The sequence below is a fragment of the Maniola jurtina genome, chromosome 12 (genome assembly GCF_905333055.1).
Source record: "Maniola jurtina chromosome 12, ilManJurt1.1, whole genome shotgun sequence".
NCBI lineage: Eukaryota > Metazoa > Arthropoda > Insecta > Lepidoptera > Nymphalidae > Maniola > Maniola jurtina.
The window spans coordinates 8,908,817-8,923,215 of record NC_060040.1 but is presented as its reverse complement, the minus strand read 5'-3'; the positions used below and the strand labels follow the sequence as shown (position 1 = coordinate 8,923,215).

Sequence of the window (14,399 nt, the reverse complement as noted above, 5' to 3'; positions counted from 1 at the left end):
CCTTGACCGGTTTTAATTCTGATACAAGTTAGCCAGTGACCTGATGGTAAGTGATGATGCAGTCTAAGATGGAAACAAGCTGACCTGGAAGGTGTTTGGTAAAACCCAACCAACCCAACCCAACCCAAGTTTTATAAAACCCATAACGCGGCATCGTACTGGAGTAAATCATTTGGTACGTAGGTAGGTAAGTAGCCATGGCCGAAGCCTCCCACCAGACAGAGACAATTTAAAAATTATTATCAACTCTCAAACTGCCCCTGCTGGGTATCGGACCTCCACATATAAGTTACTAGCTCATGCCCGTGACGGCTTAGGTTTTAAAATCCTTTGGTTTTCTGAGAAAAGTTAACTATGTGACCATAGGTTGATGGCCTACTTACAAGACTATAATAAAAGGGGAAATAAAATATTCAAATGCCATTTTGTAGCAGAAGCTTTACTTCACATGACTACAGACAAGACATTAACAATAAATTATTTGCTACTTGATCATTATACTGGATTATTTATTTGTTTATACAGCAGCACTGATAAGTTCAGTATACTTCTTGACTTTGCTGGCAACACTCATATCTACATATCTGTCACCAATTGAAACAACCATGCCTCCCATCAAAGTTGGGTCCACCTTAGCAGTAAGTTGTAGGGTCTCATTGCCTTTCAGGAATTTCTAGAAATAATGAAAATACATTTTTAATTATTTTAACAATCATAATTTAATAAACATAGTTTAAATAAATATACCTGGAATAAAAACCAACAAGTATATTAATCTTTTCATCTTGTGATATTTTGTTAGTGAATAATATTTATTTTCCTAATTTCTTAGTTTTATTAAGGTTAAAAATTCCCTAAATATTGAATGGCCTGTTAAAGATGTCAGTTTTAATACCTTGAGTGCAGCTTCCAGACTTTGTTTCTGGCCCGCGTCCAAGGGTTTGGCGGTAATAACCTCACAGGTAACCTCTCCACGGTGAGCTGCCATCATAATTTTGAATGCATTGATCACTGCCTCCAATTTGTTTAGGCGGCCATTTTCAGCCATTAGCCCTAACAAATTGCCTGTGTTTGCAGAAAGGCTTATCTGTGAAATTTATAAATTATATCAATAAAAATTATCATTCTGGCATGTAAACAAAGTGTCACCAATTAGAATTAAGGTATACTAAGATGCCTTAATGGATTTATTCTTAGTAAGAATAATAAAGATATATGTATAAGAGATCTATAGCAATGCACTCTATAGGTTGATAATAATGATGATGATCTAGCTCCACTTCACATAATATATTGAAAACCTATTTTGAAAATAATTCTTTGTGGGTGTTAATTTACATTTCAGTAAAAGAAGTTAATGCAAAATGTCATATTATTAGACCAAGTGGTTTGAGCTGGATGTTAATATGCCAGTTTGACCTTGTTACCTTGTTTTCATATATGTATGATCAAAATCATTTACATCCTTGTTTATAATGATAATATGTATATTGTTTATACCACTAGATACTCATTAATCAAATTATAATAAGATTACCGATTAGAAGATTGATAAGTATTATAAGATATTATTCAGTAAATAAGGTCTATTTTATCATTATTTTTATTACAACTGAGTAGAAGTGATACATACCCATAATAATAATTATATTTTTCAACATAATAATTTAAGCTTCAATGAAGCTTAATGAATGAATGAATAATTTATTAAGTACCTTAGAAGTAAGATGTTTTAAAGCATCTACTTTCAAACTTCTCTTCAGAGTAGGGTTAATGATGAATTCCTTCAGCTTTGCATCAGTTTTAATAGATTGCTGAAATTGTGTCAGTTCTTTCTCAACTGCGTCTAAGCTTTTGCTCTTTGAGGCCGCCGAATATAGCGCTGATGCATATCTACCCTCCAAACCAAAAACTTGTACAGGAGGTTTTATAAGCTGAGCTGCAGCTGATGATGTGCTCAGTGAGCGAACCTGAAACGATTACGTAATGTTAGTTTACTTACTTAATATTCGCAATTCATTTATTTACAACAGTTTGGGGCTTACCAGCATATTTGTCTTCATTATCGACATTATAGTTTTATTTATTTAAATAGTTTAATTCGACGACAATTTTAAAAACCACTAAAGATATAGTTTTTTTTTTTTTTCTTTAAATCTGGCTTTACTCTGATTAGCCAATGTCAAGTTTGTGATATTTTCAAGTTATTGAATTTATACAAGTATGGACTCCGTCTGCGCCGGCGCCCGCTGACATACGCGCGGCGCCCCTTTAGAGCGCTTCCCAGTCAGTTCCACCACCAAATAACACTAACTAACACAAAAACCAGCCACTCTTAACAAAAAAAAACACTCCAAACAAGCATAGCACGCGCGCCAGCAAACGCCATCGCAGACGAAGTCCAAAGATATAGTAGACTATATTCTTTGTAGTAGACAATCTAAAATCTATGCTAAAGATGGTCGAAACCATAGACGTACAATTTTCGCTTCGCTCAAAGACTGACAAAGCGTTGGAGCGAGAGGTAGTCAGATAAGACCCACTGCCGCGAGCGAAAGCGAGATAGCGAAACAAGATGCCAATAAGTCATTGTTTACGTGAGTAACAGGCCGTAAGAGTTCAGCCTGTTCCAAGTCGAGGTGATTTTTTGCATTTACTAAATAATTTTACGATTATAACGTAAAATCTATGTCTTGCCACCATGGTGTCTTGTTCAGTGAGCGAATGTGACGTTACAAGACGTTATAATCCGCGTAAATACACGTTTCACAGGTAATTACTGATTATTTGTACTAATTGTTTATAATCATTATTTCATCATTTGTTGTTTGAAAATTAGGCAAAATAGCTATTGGAAGCTTAGATGATAGGTTTCCCTTAAGACTTATCATCAAATTACATTGCTAAATGAAGAATTTTTGGATATTTTGTGTAAAATTTAAAAACGTTTGTTTACGATAGGGATTGACAAAGTAATGACGTCACAAGTATCGATAGTCGATAATTGTGTCTACCGGTAGGTTTGATGTGATAGGTTTCATGTGATGTATGTAAAATACAATATAAAACACTAGGTACTTTCCAATAAAAGAAAAGAACGAAATAAATATTTTCACTAATTTTTATTTTATTTAGCGTGACTTAGATTTCATATACAAGGTTAAGGGTAACCCGTACATTACTGTATTTAAGTGCTTATCGGGGAGGTCATTAGCTATGAATTGAGCGCCATATATACTTACAGTCTTATTCATAAAAATCCCTTAATATAGGTTTAAAACGTTCATTAGCTAAAATGCTCATTAGGCCTATTAAACGTTTCATAACTTTCTTTATTCATAAAGGTTCAATAAACCTCTCACAACTAAATTCTCGCTATAGGCTAGTTTCGCTTTGTTATGTTGTCGTTCTGATGAATTCATAGACAAAATTGCAAAAAAACTGGGCTCTACACAGAAAAGTGACACAGGTGTGACATTTGTTTTCGAATTTCGGTCAATTGTCTGAGTTCTGGAGGATAGTTAGGTATTATCGTTCGGAGTTTTGTTCCGATTTATTTAATTATAAAAATGGAAACAGGAAGGAATTTAGAAATTAGCGTTAGATTTTATTATACTATTTAAAAAAAAAGATGTATTAGGTAAAAGTATGTATTAGAATTTAGATACAGTACCTGGACATTCATGGAATAAAATCCTTTTTTTTTTAATTGAAAATATTACAATAAAACTTAAAGCTAGCCTTATCTAATTACTATACAAATCATGCCCGTGTGGAATGGTGCCAAGAATACTGGCTGCATTTCCACGCTTGACAGCCAGGCTGATCCGTTGCGCAAAAAATGAGCCAGCCCTTTTTTTTACCCAAATCCTTCTCGGTTTATGTAGTTAGGTACTGAGCTGCATCACCGCCATATTTCTTACGTTAGAAGAAATCACATACCTATGTAAAAGAATGATTACATGAAAAGAAACTTCGAAATTAGGTAGAAACTTTTAGGTACCTACTTCACGACGTCCATCCCTAGCATCTTATGGCAATTAAAACTTGCAACTCTAGTTAATTACCACAGCCTCTCGAATCCAGAATAAATAACGTACAAATAATAATGACAATGCAATGGCACTAGAATCAACCAAAACAAAATAACCTCACTTCCAAACAAATTATCAGCTGTTAAGACAAGACGGCGGCCATCTTGTTCTTTAATAAGGGTTTATAGTAGGGTTCAGCCTGTTATAAGTTATGGAGCCGCTATTGAACACTTTTAGCACTATTGAACGTTTATGAATCATGTTTTTGAGAACTTTGCTTATAACAAGCTAATAAAGCTTCTACAAATTTTTATGAATAAGACTGTAATTACTATTTATTTTTATTAACTTGTCACTTAGACATTATATCAGAGTGTTATTGTAATTAATCAAATTAAATTATTTGCACCCTTTAAAAAAATAAAGGTGGAAAACTAACAAATTCCGGTAATTTATATGAAAATCCTAAAAATTGCTCTATTTCTCAAAAAAAGATTTTTTTAAAACGTCTTTTAATAGTTTTCTATCGAAATATCAATAAAAATGTTATAAGGGGTTAAAATAACTATAAGTATCTCAGAATTCATTAATAAATTATTTATATAAAATATTAAAGTCATTTCATTAATAAATAATAATCTGTTACCTAGCTTTAGCTTTGTTACTATTTGTGTATTTGAAATGTATTTGATTTTTTAAGATTATAAGATGCTTTTTACTTCACTTCGTTAAACTAACTCATTAGTGTCCTATGATTTCGCCAGTAAGACTATCGATAATACAAATGCTAAAGGCAGGACAACTCTATTTCACGCACACATTTACGTTTCATTTTTTGTAACACCGTTAATCTGTCACTGTTAGTCTTGTAAGTCTTTGGTCGAAACCATAGACTTTATCGAAATGTGATTACATGTGACAACTGACAAGCACAGATGCACAGATGACAAGCTGCACAAAAAGGATCTTTTGGCAAAGAATAAGACAGCGGGGAGTAGAACTTGTAGAACAAAGACTGCCAGCCATAGAGATAGTATATAAACAATAGAGGTAGTCATAGGTTGTTGCCGCTCTTGTACATCCATTTGTCAACTAGATATTGTTATCTCCGTCTATTTCAGGGAACCTTCGTTCGGGTAAAAGCGATAGCTCATATAAGTCTGGCAACAACGCACTGTATGTGTAACTGGTGACAGTAGTTGTCAGCATTTGGAGACAAAACATTGGGATTTGATGCAGCGTTTTTATAAAATTTTAAAAATCACAAAAGTCTGGGTTAAAATTAAGATAAAAACTAAAAACCAAATGTGTGACGCTGTGTTTTGTGCCTCCAGATATAAGAAAGAAGGCGTCCAAGTTCCTGAATTGCCTTTTCATAGGTAAGTCTTTAATAACTATTTCATCGATACCAACCGCGACTTTTATTCCGAAAATCACTAAAAATTAAAGATTTACATGTTATAAGTGTAATTATCTCGTGTAATACTGACAAGAATCACGTTTTACAGCGCAATTTAATTTTAATTTATGAATTATTTTAGGCATCATTTGTAGTGATGTGTACACACTTTATCGATAAAATGAAATTTGTCTTTTATCGTATAAATAACATTTGCTTACTTTTGTAGATTTCCAAAATGTCCTGAAATTAGAACTGCGTGGATTTGGACAATAAAACGAAAATCTGGAAGTGAAAGGTATATTCTCGTCTATGCTCCAAACATTTGGAAGAGTCTTGTTAGGTTTCTGGTTTAAAAATAAATAAATTGAAATCAGATGCAATACCAACTATATTTGAAAGATATCCTCAAAAGTCAATACCATCAACCAGTAAGCACTAAGCTCTTTCAAATTGTATGTAGGTACTTATCTACAAATAAATATGTAGTAATGTTACACTTTTCTTTATTTGACAATAGTTAAACAAAAAAGACACCAACAATTAATTAATTTATTAATTTTTTTATCTGTACAAGTATATTTGTATAAAGTGGACAGGGAAGCACTTATCTCTATAAGAGATCTCTACCAGTGACCCTTGGCAGTGCGAGAGGTTGTAAAGGGAGTAGAATAGGTACAGCAAAGAGAGACAGTAATTATTATGGAAAAAAAACTTAGTAGATATTATGTTATAATATAACTATACTTAATTTTAAGGTTTGAAGTACAAGTGAGTTTAAATAATTTTTAAAATTAAAAATTACCTAATTGTTTTACTGATATTTTTTTAAATTTTATTATTATCATAAAGAATTATGCATTTTTGACTAGGTAACAGCAAGACATACATTAATTCATTTAATTTAAGGTTATAAAGGACGAACGAAACAAACTTCGAGAGCTGGCTAATAATGAAACAAAAACGAAGGTTTTGAGCATTTTCCTCAGTCAGTTTTCTACGTCCAGCTCTCTATAATTTTGTTGACCTAGAATTCTTGACTTTTACTTGGCTTTTTATTTTATAATAGAGCAAGATCCCGGAAGCGCCAGACTGTATTTATGTACTTATTTTCTGAGAAACGGCCAATTTATAAGTATCAGCTGCTGCCTGCTAAAGGTACATATGTATAACATTACTCACTTTTCTTAAAGTCTGAGTGTAGATATAATATAAGTAAGTATGTTTTACAGAAGATTGTGAATAATTAATATTCAATACTGTCAGAAACTTTCCGCCATAAAAAGTAACATAATATAAAATATGCCTACGTTAAATATAGTAATAATACTAATAAATTGATTTGAATTATTTGAAAAGTGTTTCATTTTACTCTTGTTTTTACTGAATATATAATAACCGTCCGCGTGAATTTATAGGTTTTTAAAAATCCCATGGGAAATCTTTAATTTTCTGGGGTAAAAAGTTGCTTACGTCAATTTCCAGGACGTAAGCTACCTATGTATCAAATTTCATATAAATCGGTACAACGGATGGGCCTTAAGAATCCCATGGGAACTCTTTGATTTTTCGGGGATAAAAGTAGCCTCAACTCTGTACCTTTCATTAAAATCGGTTAAGCTGCTGGGCCGTGAAAAGCTAACAGACAGACTGAGATACACTTTCGCATTTATAATATTAGTATGGATAAGTATATATTGCACGTAGTCCGTCGTAGTAACATAGAAAATTAATTTCGATATATCCAAATTCGCCGTCCCAGCCCTAGATGGTGCACACAGTGACAAAATGACTTACGCGCACAAAAATAATTGACACGCATTTTCAGTTTATTATCGGTCCATAGTTATAATACGTCCATGCTGCCAGCAATTAGAATCTCCTCAATTTTAGGGAATACGTTGAAAAAGTCAATGTTGAAAGTCGAGTAAGTTTTATCAAATTTTAACTGAATGAGAAATAGTTGTCCCTGTTTTCTCATAGGGAAATAAATAATAAAAACTTTGTATTCTGTAGATAATCTATAGATTACATAGTCTTTGTTCGAAGAAAAGATCACCGACACAGATAAGACAGAGTAGACCAAATGTGACTGAGAAACCCACAGGAGAAAACCTAATAAACTATTCATAAATCGGTGGAGAAAACTGTAGAGGCACTAGTAAATAAGCATTTTCGAGCTACGCCGTGTGAGGCGTAGCGAGTTTGGTTAGTTGCCCCTAGCCTCTTGTAGCGTGTTGTAGTTTCCAAAGAAATTGTAACTTTAAATAACTAGTGAATTATAATATATATTTTTTTAGTGTTCATTTCTTTTGTTTTTATTACTACCCTGGTAGAGAACACGGCGCTACTATATATCCAGCAACATCAGTCGTACATTAAATATATATACATCAAATATCTGTACGTAAAACACCTGTACAAAAACCATAGGAGAAAACATTGAGAAAACGTGGTGATTGACATTGACACTCTTTTGACAGATTTGATCTATGGGCCGGGCGTGATCTTTACGCCAAAGAGTAATCACTTGGTACGTTTCTTCACGTCGCGCTGACTCCCGCTACAATCAGTAATGTCAGTATATTATAGTGATTACTCATTACCTGGACTTCTGCTGGCGCGCGTGTTGTGACTTTTTGGAGTGTTTTTTTTTGTTAAAACTGACTGCAAAGCGCTCTAAGGGGGTGCCGTGCGTATGTCGGCGAGCGCCGGTACAGACGGGGTCCATACTTATATATAGTTTAGCTAACTTGTTACAAATAACTACAAACTTGACATTGGCTAATCATTGTAAAAGCCAGACGAGAGAGAAAAAAAAAATACTCATTACCTACTCTTTGGCTAGAATACCTAAAAAAACTACAGCTAGGCTTGAGGCCACGCATTAGGCTTTAAAGCATAACTGCTAGATTCTAGGAAAAGTTGTGTAAAATCGTGTGATACCATTAAAACGATTCACAGCATATATTGTGTACTTTGTCATTTTACTAAAAAGTTAATTTAATTCTATAACCATGACTTCCAACGAGAACCAAGCTCGGTCAAATTTACATCAGCAAGATTTATCTAAACTGGTAAGTCTTGTCTTGTGCTGTCTGAATTACTCGCAAAATATTGAAGCATGCCACCTGATTTAGAGACTTAAATAATGTATTAGTTGCATAAATGCATATTTAATGTTCAACTTATAACCTATAATATTTGTAATGGAACTGTCATCATTTCACAAGTAATTATAAACATAATCATAACTCTCGTCAGCCTGTGGAAGTCCACGGTTAGACACCTTTGTGTGCCACTACTGTGAAGTATCGGGATTGCAGACTTTTCAAAAATTTCCTATGGATGATTCTAAAACCAAATAACGACAGCAGAATGAGAATTTTGCTGCATTATTTGGTAATCACTTACCATTTTTAATGTGTCTCTTCAATTCCACACCCTTTTCATTTTAGGATGTCACTAAATTATCTGCCTTGTCACCTGAAGTAATATCCAGACAGGCCACTATTAACATTGGAACCATAGGACATGTAGCTCACGGAAAATCTACTGTGGTCAAAGCAATTTCTGGAGTACAAACTGTTAGATTCAAGAATGAATTGGAAAGAAATATTACTATTAAATTGGGTGAGTGTGTAGATTAATGTAAATCAAGTATCTAATATTTTTGATAATTCAACTATTTGTTTATTCTGGTGACTGCTCTCAAACAACACATATGATGAATTTAACCCATAAATACACACAACCCAGCTATTAGTATATAGTAAACTAAACACTGCCTTTAGTCATAGGTTTTTGTCTTCTTCAGACCTCACCTTTATAACAAGTTACATAAAATTCTCTTTCAATAAAGGATTCTTTGAAGGTATAAATACAAAACTTAAATTAAGGATTGGTTTCTGAAACAAACTTACTTGGATACTGAAAGACTTGGATATTCTAGTGTAACCCCATTTTACTTGTACACAAACTTGTAGACACATACATTCTCACACACACACACCTATACAGACACACACATAACATAAACTTATATGCACATTTTTCTTTAGTTTGTTTTGTATTCACCAAGGCGAAAACCCTGGTTTCCGAGACACTAGTAAAACAGGTGCACAGTAATATTTTGTTATTCTAACCAATTTAAGTCAATAGATCTTGTTATGTTTATGTTATAGTTATTGTTGAGCCAAATAAATCTTTATCTTTATGGCCCTTTCAGAGCACATGTACACTATTTAGCTTTTACATGTAAAAGTCCATACTGCACTCACTGTTTATAAAATTCTTTTTATTCATTCACTTTGCACATTTTTTTACATAATATAATTTTCTCTAAAGTAAAAAAAGTGTTCTTCAGTGATGTCACAAACACACTGATGTATAACTGTATGTGGTTTATTTATAAGTAATTGTGACAAAAAACATAATACCATTAAGAAATAAGCATTAATTATAATGATTGCTTTTTTATTCCTTTATGAAGATATGAAAACATGGTGCTATTTGCATTACTATATAAAACTTAAGTTCTATGGCATAGATATTTTCGGTACTAGCAAGGCACTACTAACATTCTGAGAGGAGACCTATGCTCAGTAGTGGGCCGGCGATGGGACAATCATGATGATGATGATGACTAGCAATCTGTCTAAAAGCGATTTTAATTTGATTTTAATAACTATTAAAGTCAAAGTTTTAGTTTTAACACTTTTCTTTGAATTTAGATCCTCCTACCATTAAAAACAAAATTTAGCTGGTAAAACTATACATAATTTCTTTCATCAATTAACATGGGATGAAAACCATGCATAAAATTCGTGTTGATTTGAATTACACAAATTGGTCTATTTTCTTATTTTTTATTTTATTCATTTATTTCACTAAGACTTAATTATAAAAGAACATTTTACACCAATTGTTGTAGACCAAAGCACTAGACAAAATCTGAGACTGGTGCTTGAAATTTTGCAGCCCAAATAGACCGTAGTCTGTGCTAGGGCTATCCATTTGTTATTATAATTACACCTTACAAGAACCAAGATCAGAATTGTTATATTCAATTTATCAATACCAGAAAAGTGGATTGGCTTGTTTGCAATGTACCATGTGGGCTAAATTGGAATGTGACATCAATCACTTGATTGATCATCATATATTTAAGTAAATATTAAGTAAGTAGATAAAATTGAATGGATTAATAATTTAAAACACATGGTATGTTGCAGAACGGCTGACCGACTCAGTGGTAAGAATGTACCGCCAGAGATCAGATGAAAGAGAAGAAAATACATTTCTAGAAAATATGAAAAGAGCCAAAAAAAGATCTTTGTTTCCTGCCATGGAGGCAACACCTGCAGCCAAAAAACAAAAAAGACAAGGGCCAGAAGAGTACATTATAGAAAAAATAGTGGATTTTAAGTATGAATCTGGCCAAGAAATGTTTTACATTAAATGGAAAGGCTGGAATAATAATGCAAACACGTGGGAACCAATTGCGAATCTTGATAACTGCCCTGATATACTTAAGGAATTTGCAGAAAATGAAGAGCTCAAACACTATGATAAAATGGAAAAATTGAAGGAGGAGATTTCTTTTGAGGATTTGCTAAGTGAAAAGAATCTTGTTGATAGAATGTACGAGGTTGAAGAATCAGATCTTACAAAATTAAAAGTAAGCCTAATACTTAAGTTGCTATCCATGATTAATTTGCCAGAACATGAGGAGCTTCACGTGTCTGATCTAGTTCAGGAGACGAGGTGTACCTTACAACTCTATGTTTCAACTCGCAGACGATGTAGACAAATGATGGCAATCAAACATTGGGAAGAGCATTTGAACCAAATTGATAAGGCCAAAAGGTTGTCTGTGGAGAACGATGTTGATCTTACTGGCCCTCCAGAAAACTTTAATTACATAAATGAGTCAATACCTGGCGCTGGTGTTACTATTCCAAACGAACCACCCATAGGTTGTGAGTGTGTTGCTTGCAACTGCAGAGCTAAAGCATGTTGTGGTATGCAAGCAGGCCTGTTTGCATACACAGTCCAAAAAAGACTCCGTGTAGCCCCAGGAACACCAATATATGAATGCAATAAGGCATGCAAATGTTCTTCAGAATGCAGCAATCGAGTGGTACAAAAAGGCAGAAATGTGAAACTTACCATATTTAGAACACCGAATGGTTGCGGATGGGGTGTCAGAGCTGAACAAAAAATCAAGCAGGGCCAATTTGTATGCCAGTATGTAGGTGAAGTAATTACATTTGAAGAGGCGGAAAAACGAGGAAAGGAGTATGATGCCAATGGATTGACATATTTATTTGATCTGGACTTTAATTCTTGTGAGAATCCCTATGTGGTTGATGCATGCAATTTGGGAAACGTGTCGCATTTTATAAATCATTCATGTGACCCAAACTTAGGGGTTTGGGCAGTATGGGCTGATTGCCTAGACCCAAACCTACCAATGCTAGCTTTGTTTGCTTCAAGGGACATTGATGCAGGGGAAGAAATATGTTTTGACTATTTGCAAAAGTGTAATGACAACGATGAAGAACTGAAGACTCCTGCTGTATCTAAGGATACTGCTGAAGATGATAATGCCTGTGTTCCGAGTGCTTCCGAAGCAAACACGGCTACATCTTCAGCATCTCCCATCAAGTCTCGCTTTGAAATACAGCAACAGAATATCACATCACTTAAAAACCGCACTGAATGTAAATGTGGATCGATTAAATGTCGAAAATATTTATTTTAATGGTTAATTTAATTGAGACTTAAGTTTTAAAATTGGGAAAAGCAATTTTCTTATATCTTGTTCTGTTTAATTGATATTGCAGTCACCTTCATAATGTTAATACATATTAAATTAATATTTTAAACATTTATAATTCTGTTACAGAAGTGAATGTTCTTATAATAATCTTAATCTTTATAATAATGTTTATTACATTTTACAAAAATTTACATTAAAATGTAAATCTCAATTAAATACATTGTTTTCCATTTGAGAGGTATCATAGTAAAGTTCCTATGTACTTCAAAATCACATTTTGGAAGAAGAAAATGTAAATTAAGGTGGTGATTTAAGTGCCTAGTATTATAAAAAATGTGTGTAGGTATGCTTTTGCATTGCTTTATATTTAAATAAATGATTTCAGATTATTATGTGAGAGTAGTAGTACATTTAATATTTTATGTTTTTAAAAGTTTTGTTATTCAAGTATGACACATTAAGTTTTTAGAAAATGTCAGAAGCTTATAAGTATTTCATTATTCATAGTTGACTAAAGTCTACTTTTTAATCCCAGAGACGAAAATGATGTTTCCTGTGTTGTCTGTTTTTTTACGATTCTTTAATAGCAATGTTATGCAATCCATACTTAGGGGTAAATTTTTATAGGAATTCTTGTTGTGAGACAACAAAATGTGTTGAAAATAACTCCAAGTCAAATGAAATAAATATGGCTTGATTCTGAATTTATTACTTTTACATATTATTGAAAAATTCCTTAGGTGATTTTTTTTTAATTTTTTGTTATTAATTATTCCTTAAGTCTTTCAAATAATATGTGATTAGTGCTACTTTTCAATCTCTTAATTACATATATCGTATGTTTATTTTACTCATGCATGAAATATTATTTTATTGATGATTTTAACCTAAACCAGAACAATGAGGACAACACTATTTTTGTTAAGCTGGTATCATTATTTTTAAGTTTGACATTTCTAGTTGTCATGTTGGTCTCTGGGATTAAAAAATAGACTTTAAGAGGGCTCTCTCCTTCACTCGCTTCTACTCGCTTCATACAATCGTAGTTCCAATTTCATTTGAATATTAAGCAACCAAAGTCCATCAAATTTTGCAGACATATTCTAGAAACTAATATCTATGTCTGTGGTTTTCCAGATTTCTGTTAAAATATTCGGTTTCAAAGTTACGCGGTCTTTAAGATTCACATACAAATCTTTGAGTGCCTGTAATTTTAAAACTACATATTTTTAGAAAAATCTAAAACACCACAGACACAGATATTAGTTTCTAGAATATGTCTGCAAAAGGAGATCATTCTAGCTCCATACATTTTTGGGCCTTTTCTGAAAGTGCCGGCCAACGAAAAAAAATAGTACGGATCGTTAGAACTAGCCATTTGGAGTAATAGTTAATATGGCAGAAAAGTTGTGGGATTGCTCTGAACCAAGTTATACAAGGTCGAAGATTCGTCATTTTCATACATTTTATTGATTTCTAAAAGTGCTGGGAAACATAAAATAATGTTAGATATTGCTAGAACTAATGATTTGAAGCAATTGTCATTATGACCCGAAGGCTGTGGGGCCATTATATGTCGTGTTATACAAGATATACAAAAAATTAATATACTTTGTATAATTAATTGCAACCGATTTTATGATTTTGTTACTGTTCTGATTGTTTTATACGAATTTGAATACACGTACAATTATTTTGACTCCCACGAAGTGCTGGATCAGCTGCAATGTGGACAAAATTCGTTTATACATACCTGGATTGTATGCGGCCTTGTAATACTAGGTGATCTCATCCAGCCATCTCCCAAACTTCTGCCACTGGGATACCTTCGGCGAGCTCTGTGATGAATGCACCATTTGGTTATAAGTACTGTTCACCATAGTAACTACGGGCTTGCTTCAGTCGATAGCTGCCCAAAGCAACCTGCGTCGATTCTTCTGTGAATCTAGGAAAGTCATTGAACGGAGGATGTTGGCTTCCATAGCCTGGAAATGAGCTCTCCTTCTATTATAATTACATATTGTTTGTGATAACAAGTTCTGCTGAACTGTTTTGCTCATTGGCCGTTCATGGATTACGTCAAGAAAATTACGTGCATGCACGTTGTTGTCTATCAGAACATGATAGCCGTTCAGCAATGCTGACAAAATCCTGAAATAATCGATCATGTTACTTAATGTCC

General features: G+C 33.3%; 4 protein-coding genes and 1 long non-coding RNA gene across 7 annotated transcripts in view; 3 read left to right on the top strand and 2 right to left on the bottom strand.

Moving 5' to 3' along the window:
• Positions 1–14,399, bottom strand: part of LOC123870135 — a 275,095-nt gene that overhangs the window by 81,106 nt on the left and 179,590 nt on the right. The window lies entirely within an intron of this gene.
• On the bottom strand, positions 419–2,189 carry LOC123870137 (ATP synthase subunit O, mitochondrial-like). Its single transcript, XM_045913313.1, has 4 exons — positions 2,046–2,189; positions 1,716–1,970; positions 896–1,087; positions 419–673 (listed from the first exon to the last, which is right to left on the bottom strand). Exons 1-4 carry the CDS (start codon positions 2,070–2,072, stop codon positions 518–520), a joined length of 630 nt encoding a protein of 209 aa, XP_045769269.1. The 5' UTR covers positions 2,073–2,189; the 3' UTR covers positions 419–517.
• Positions 5,349–6,636, top strand: LOC123870144. The gene is made up of 3 exons (XR_006797018.1): positions 5,349–5,413; positions 5,663–5,731; positions 6,343–6,636. It is a non-coding gene; the product is annotated as an uncharacterized LOC123870144 (long non-coding RNA).
• LOC123870125 (eukaryotic translation initiation factor 2 subunit 3-like) overlaps positions 8,244–14,399 on the top strand; it is a 14,173-nt gene continuing 8,017 nt past the window's right edge. The window contains exons 1-3 of one of the 2 annotated variants that reach the window (XM_045913295.1): positions 8,244–8,510; positions 8,892–9,066; positions 10,668–13,287. In XM_045913295.1, the coding sequence (XP_045769251.1) occupies positions 8,451–8,510; positions 8,892–9,066; positions 10,668–12,199 (1,767 nt within the window). In that variant the 5' untranslated portion in view covers positions 8,244–8,450 and the 3' untranslated portion in view covers positions 12,200–13,287. Of the gene's footprint in view, positions 8,511–8,891; positions 9,067–10,667; positions 13,288–14,399 lie in introns of those variants that run through there. The other variant, XM_045913296.1, reaches the window with a different exon arrangement.
• Positions 11,756–14,399, top strand: part of LOC123870486 — a 27,772-nt gene continuing 25,128 nt past the window's right edge. The window contains exon 1 of the mRNA XM_045913813.1: positions 11,756–11,767. The gene's annotated coding sequence lies outside the window, so the exon portion shown is untranslated. The remainder of the gene's footprint in view (positions 11,768–14,399) is intronic.

Bases quoted from the DNA above. Each gene is read 5' to 3' on its own strand.
- LOC123870137 (XM_045913313.1), bottom strand. From the start codon at position 2,072: ATGTCGATAATGAAGACAAATATGCTG. The intron at 1,971-2,045 runs GTAAGCCCCAAA...TAATCGTTTCAG, and splicing joins TAATGAAGACAAATATGCTG to GTTCGCTCACTGAGCACATC. The intron at 1,088-1,715 runs GTACTTAATAAA...TAAATTTCACAG, and splicing joins TAAAACATCTTACTTCTAAG to ATAAGCCTTTCTGCAAACAC.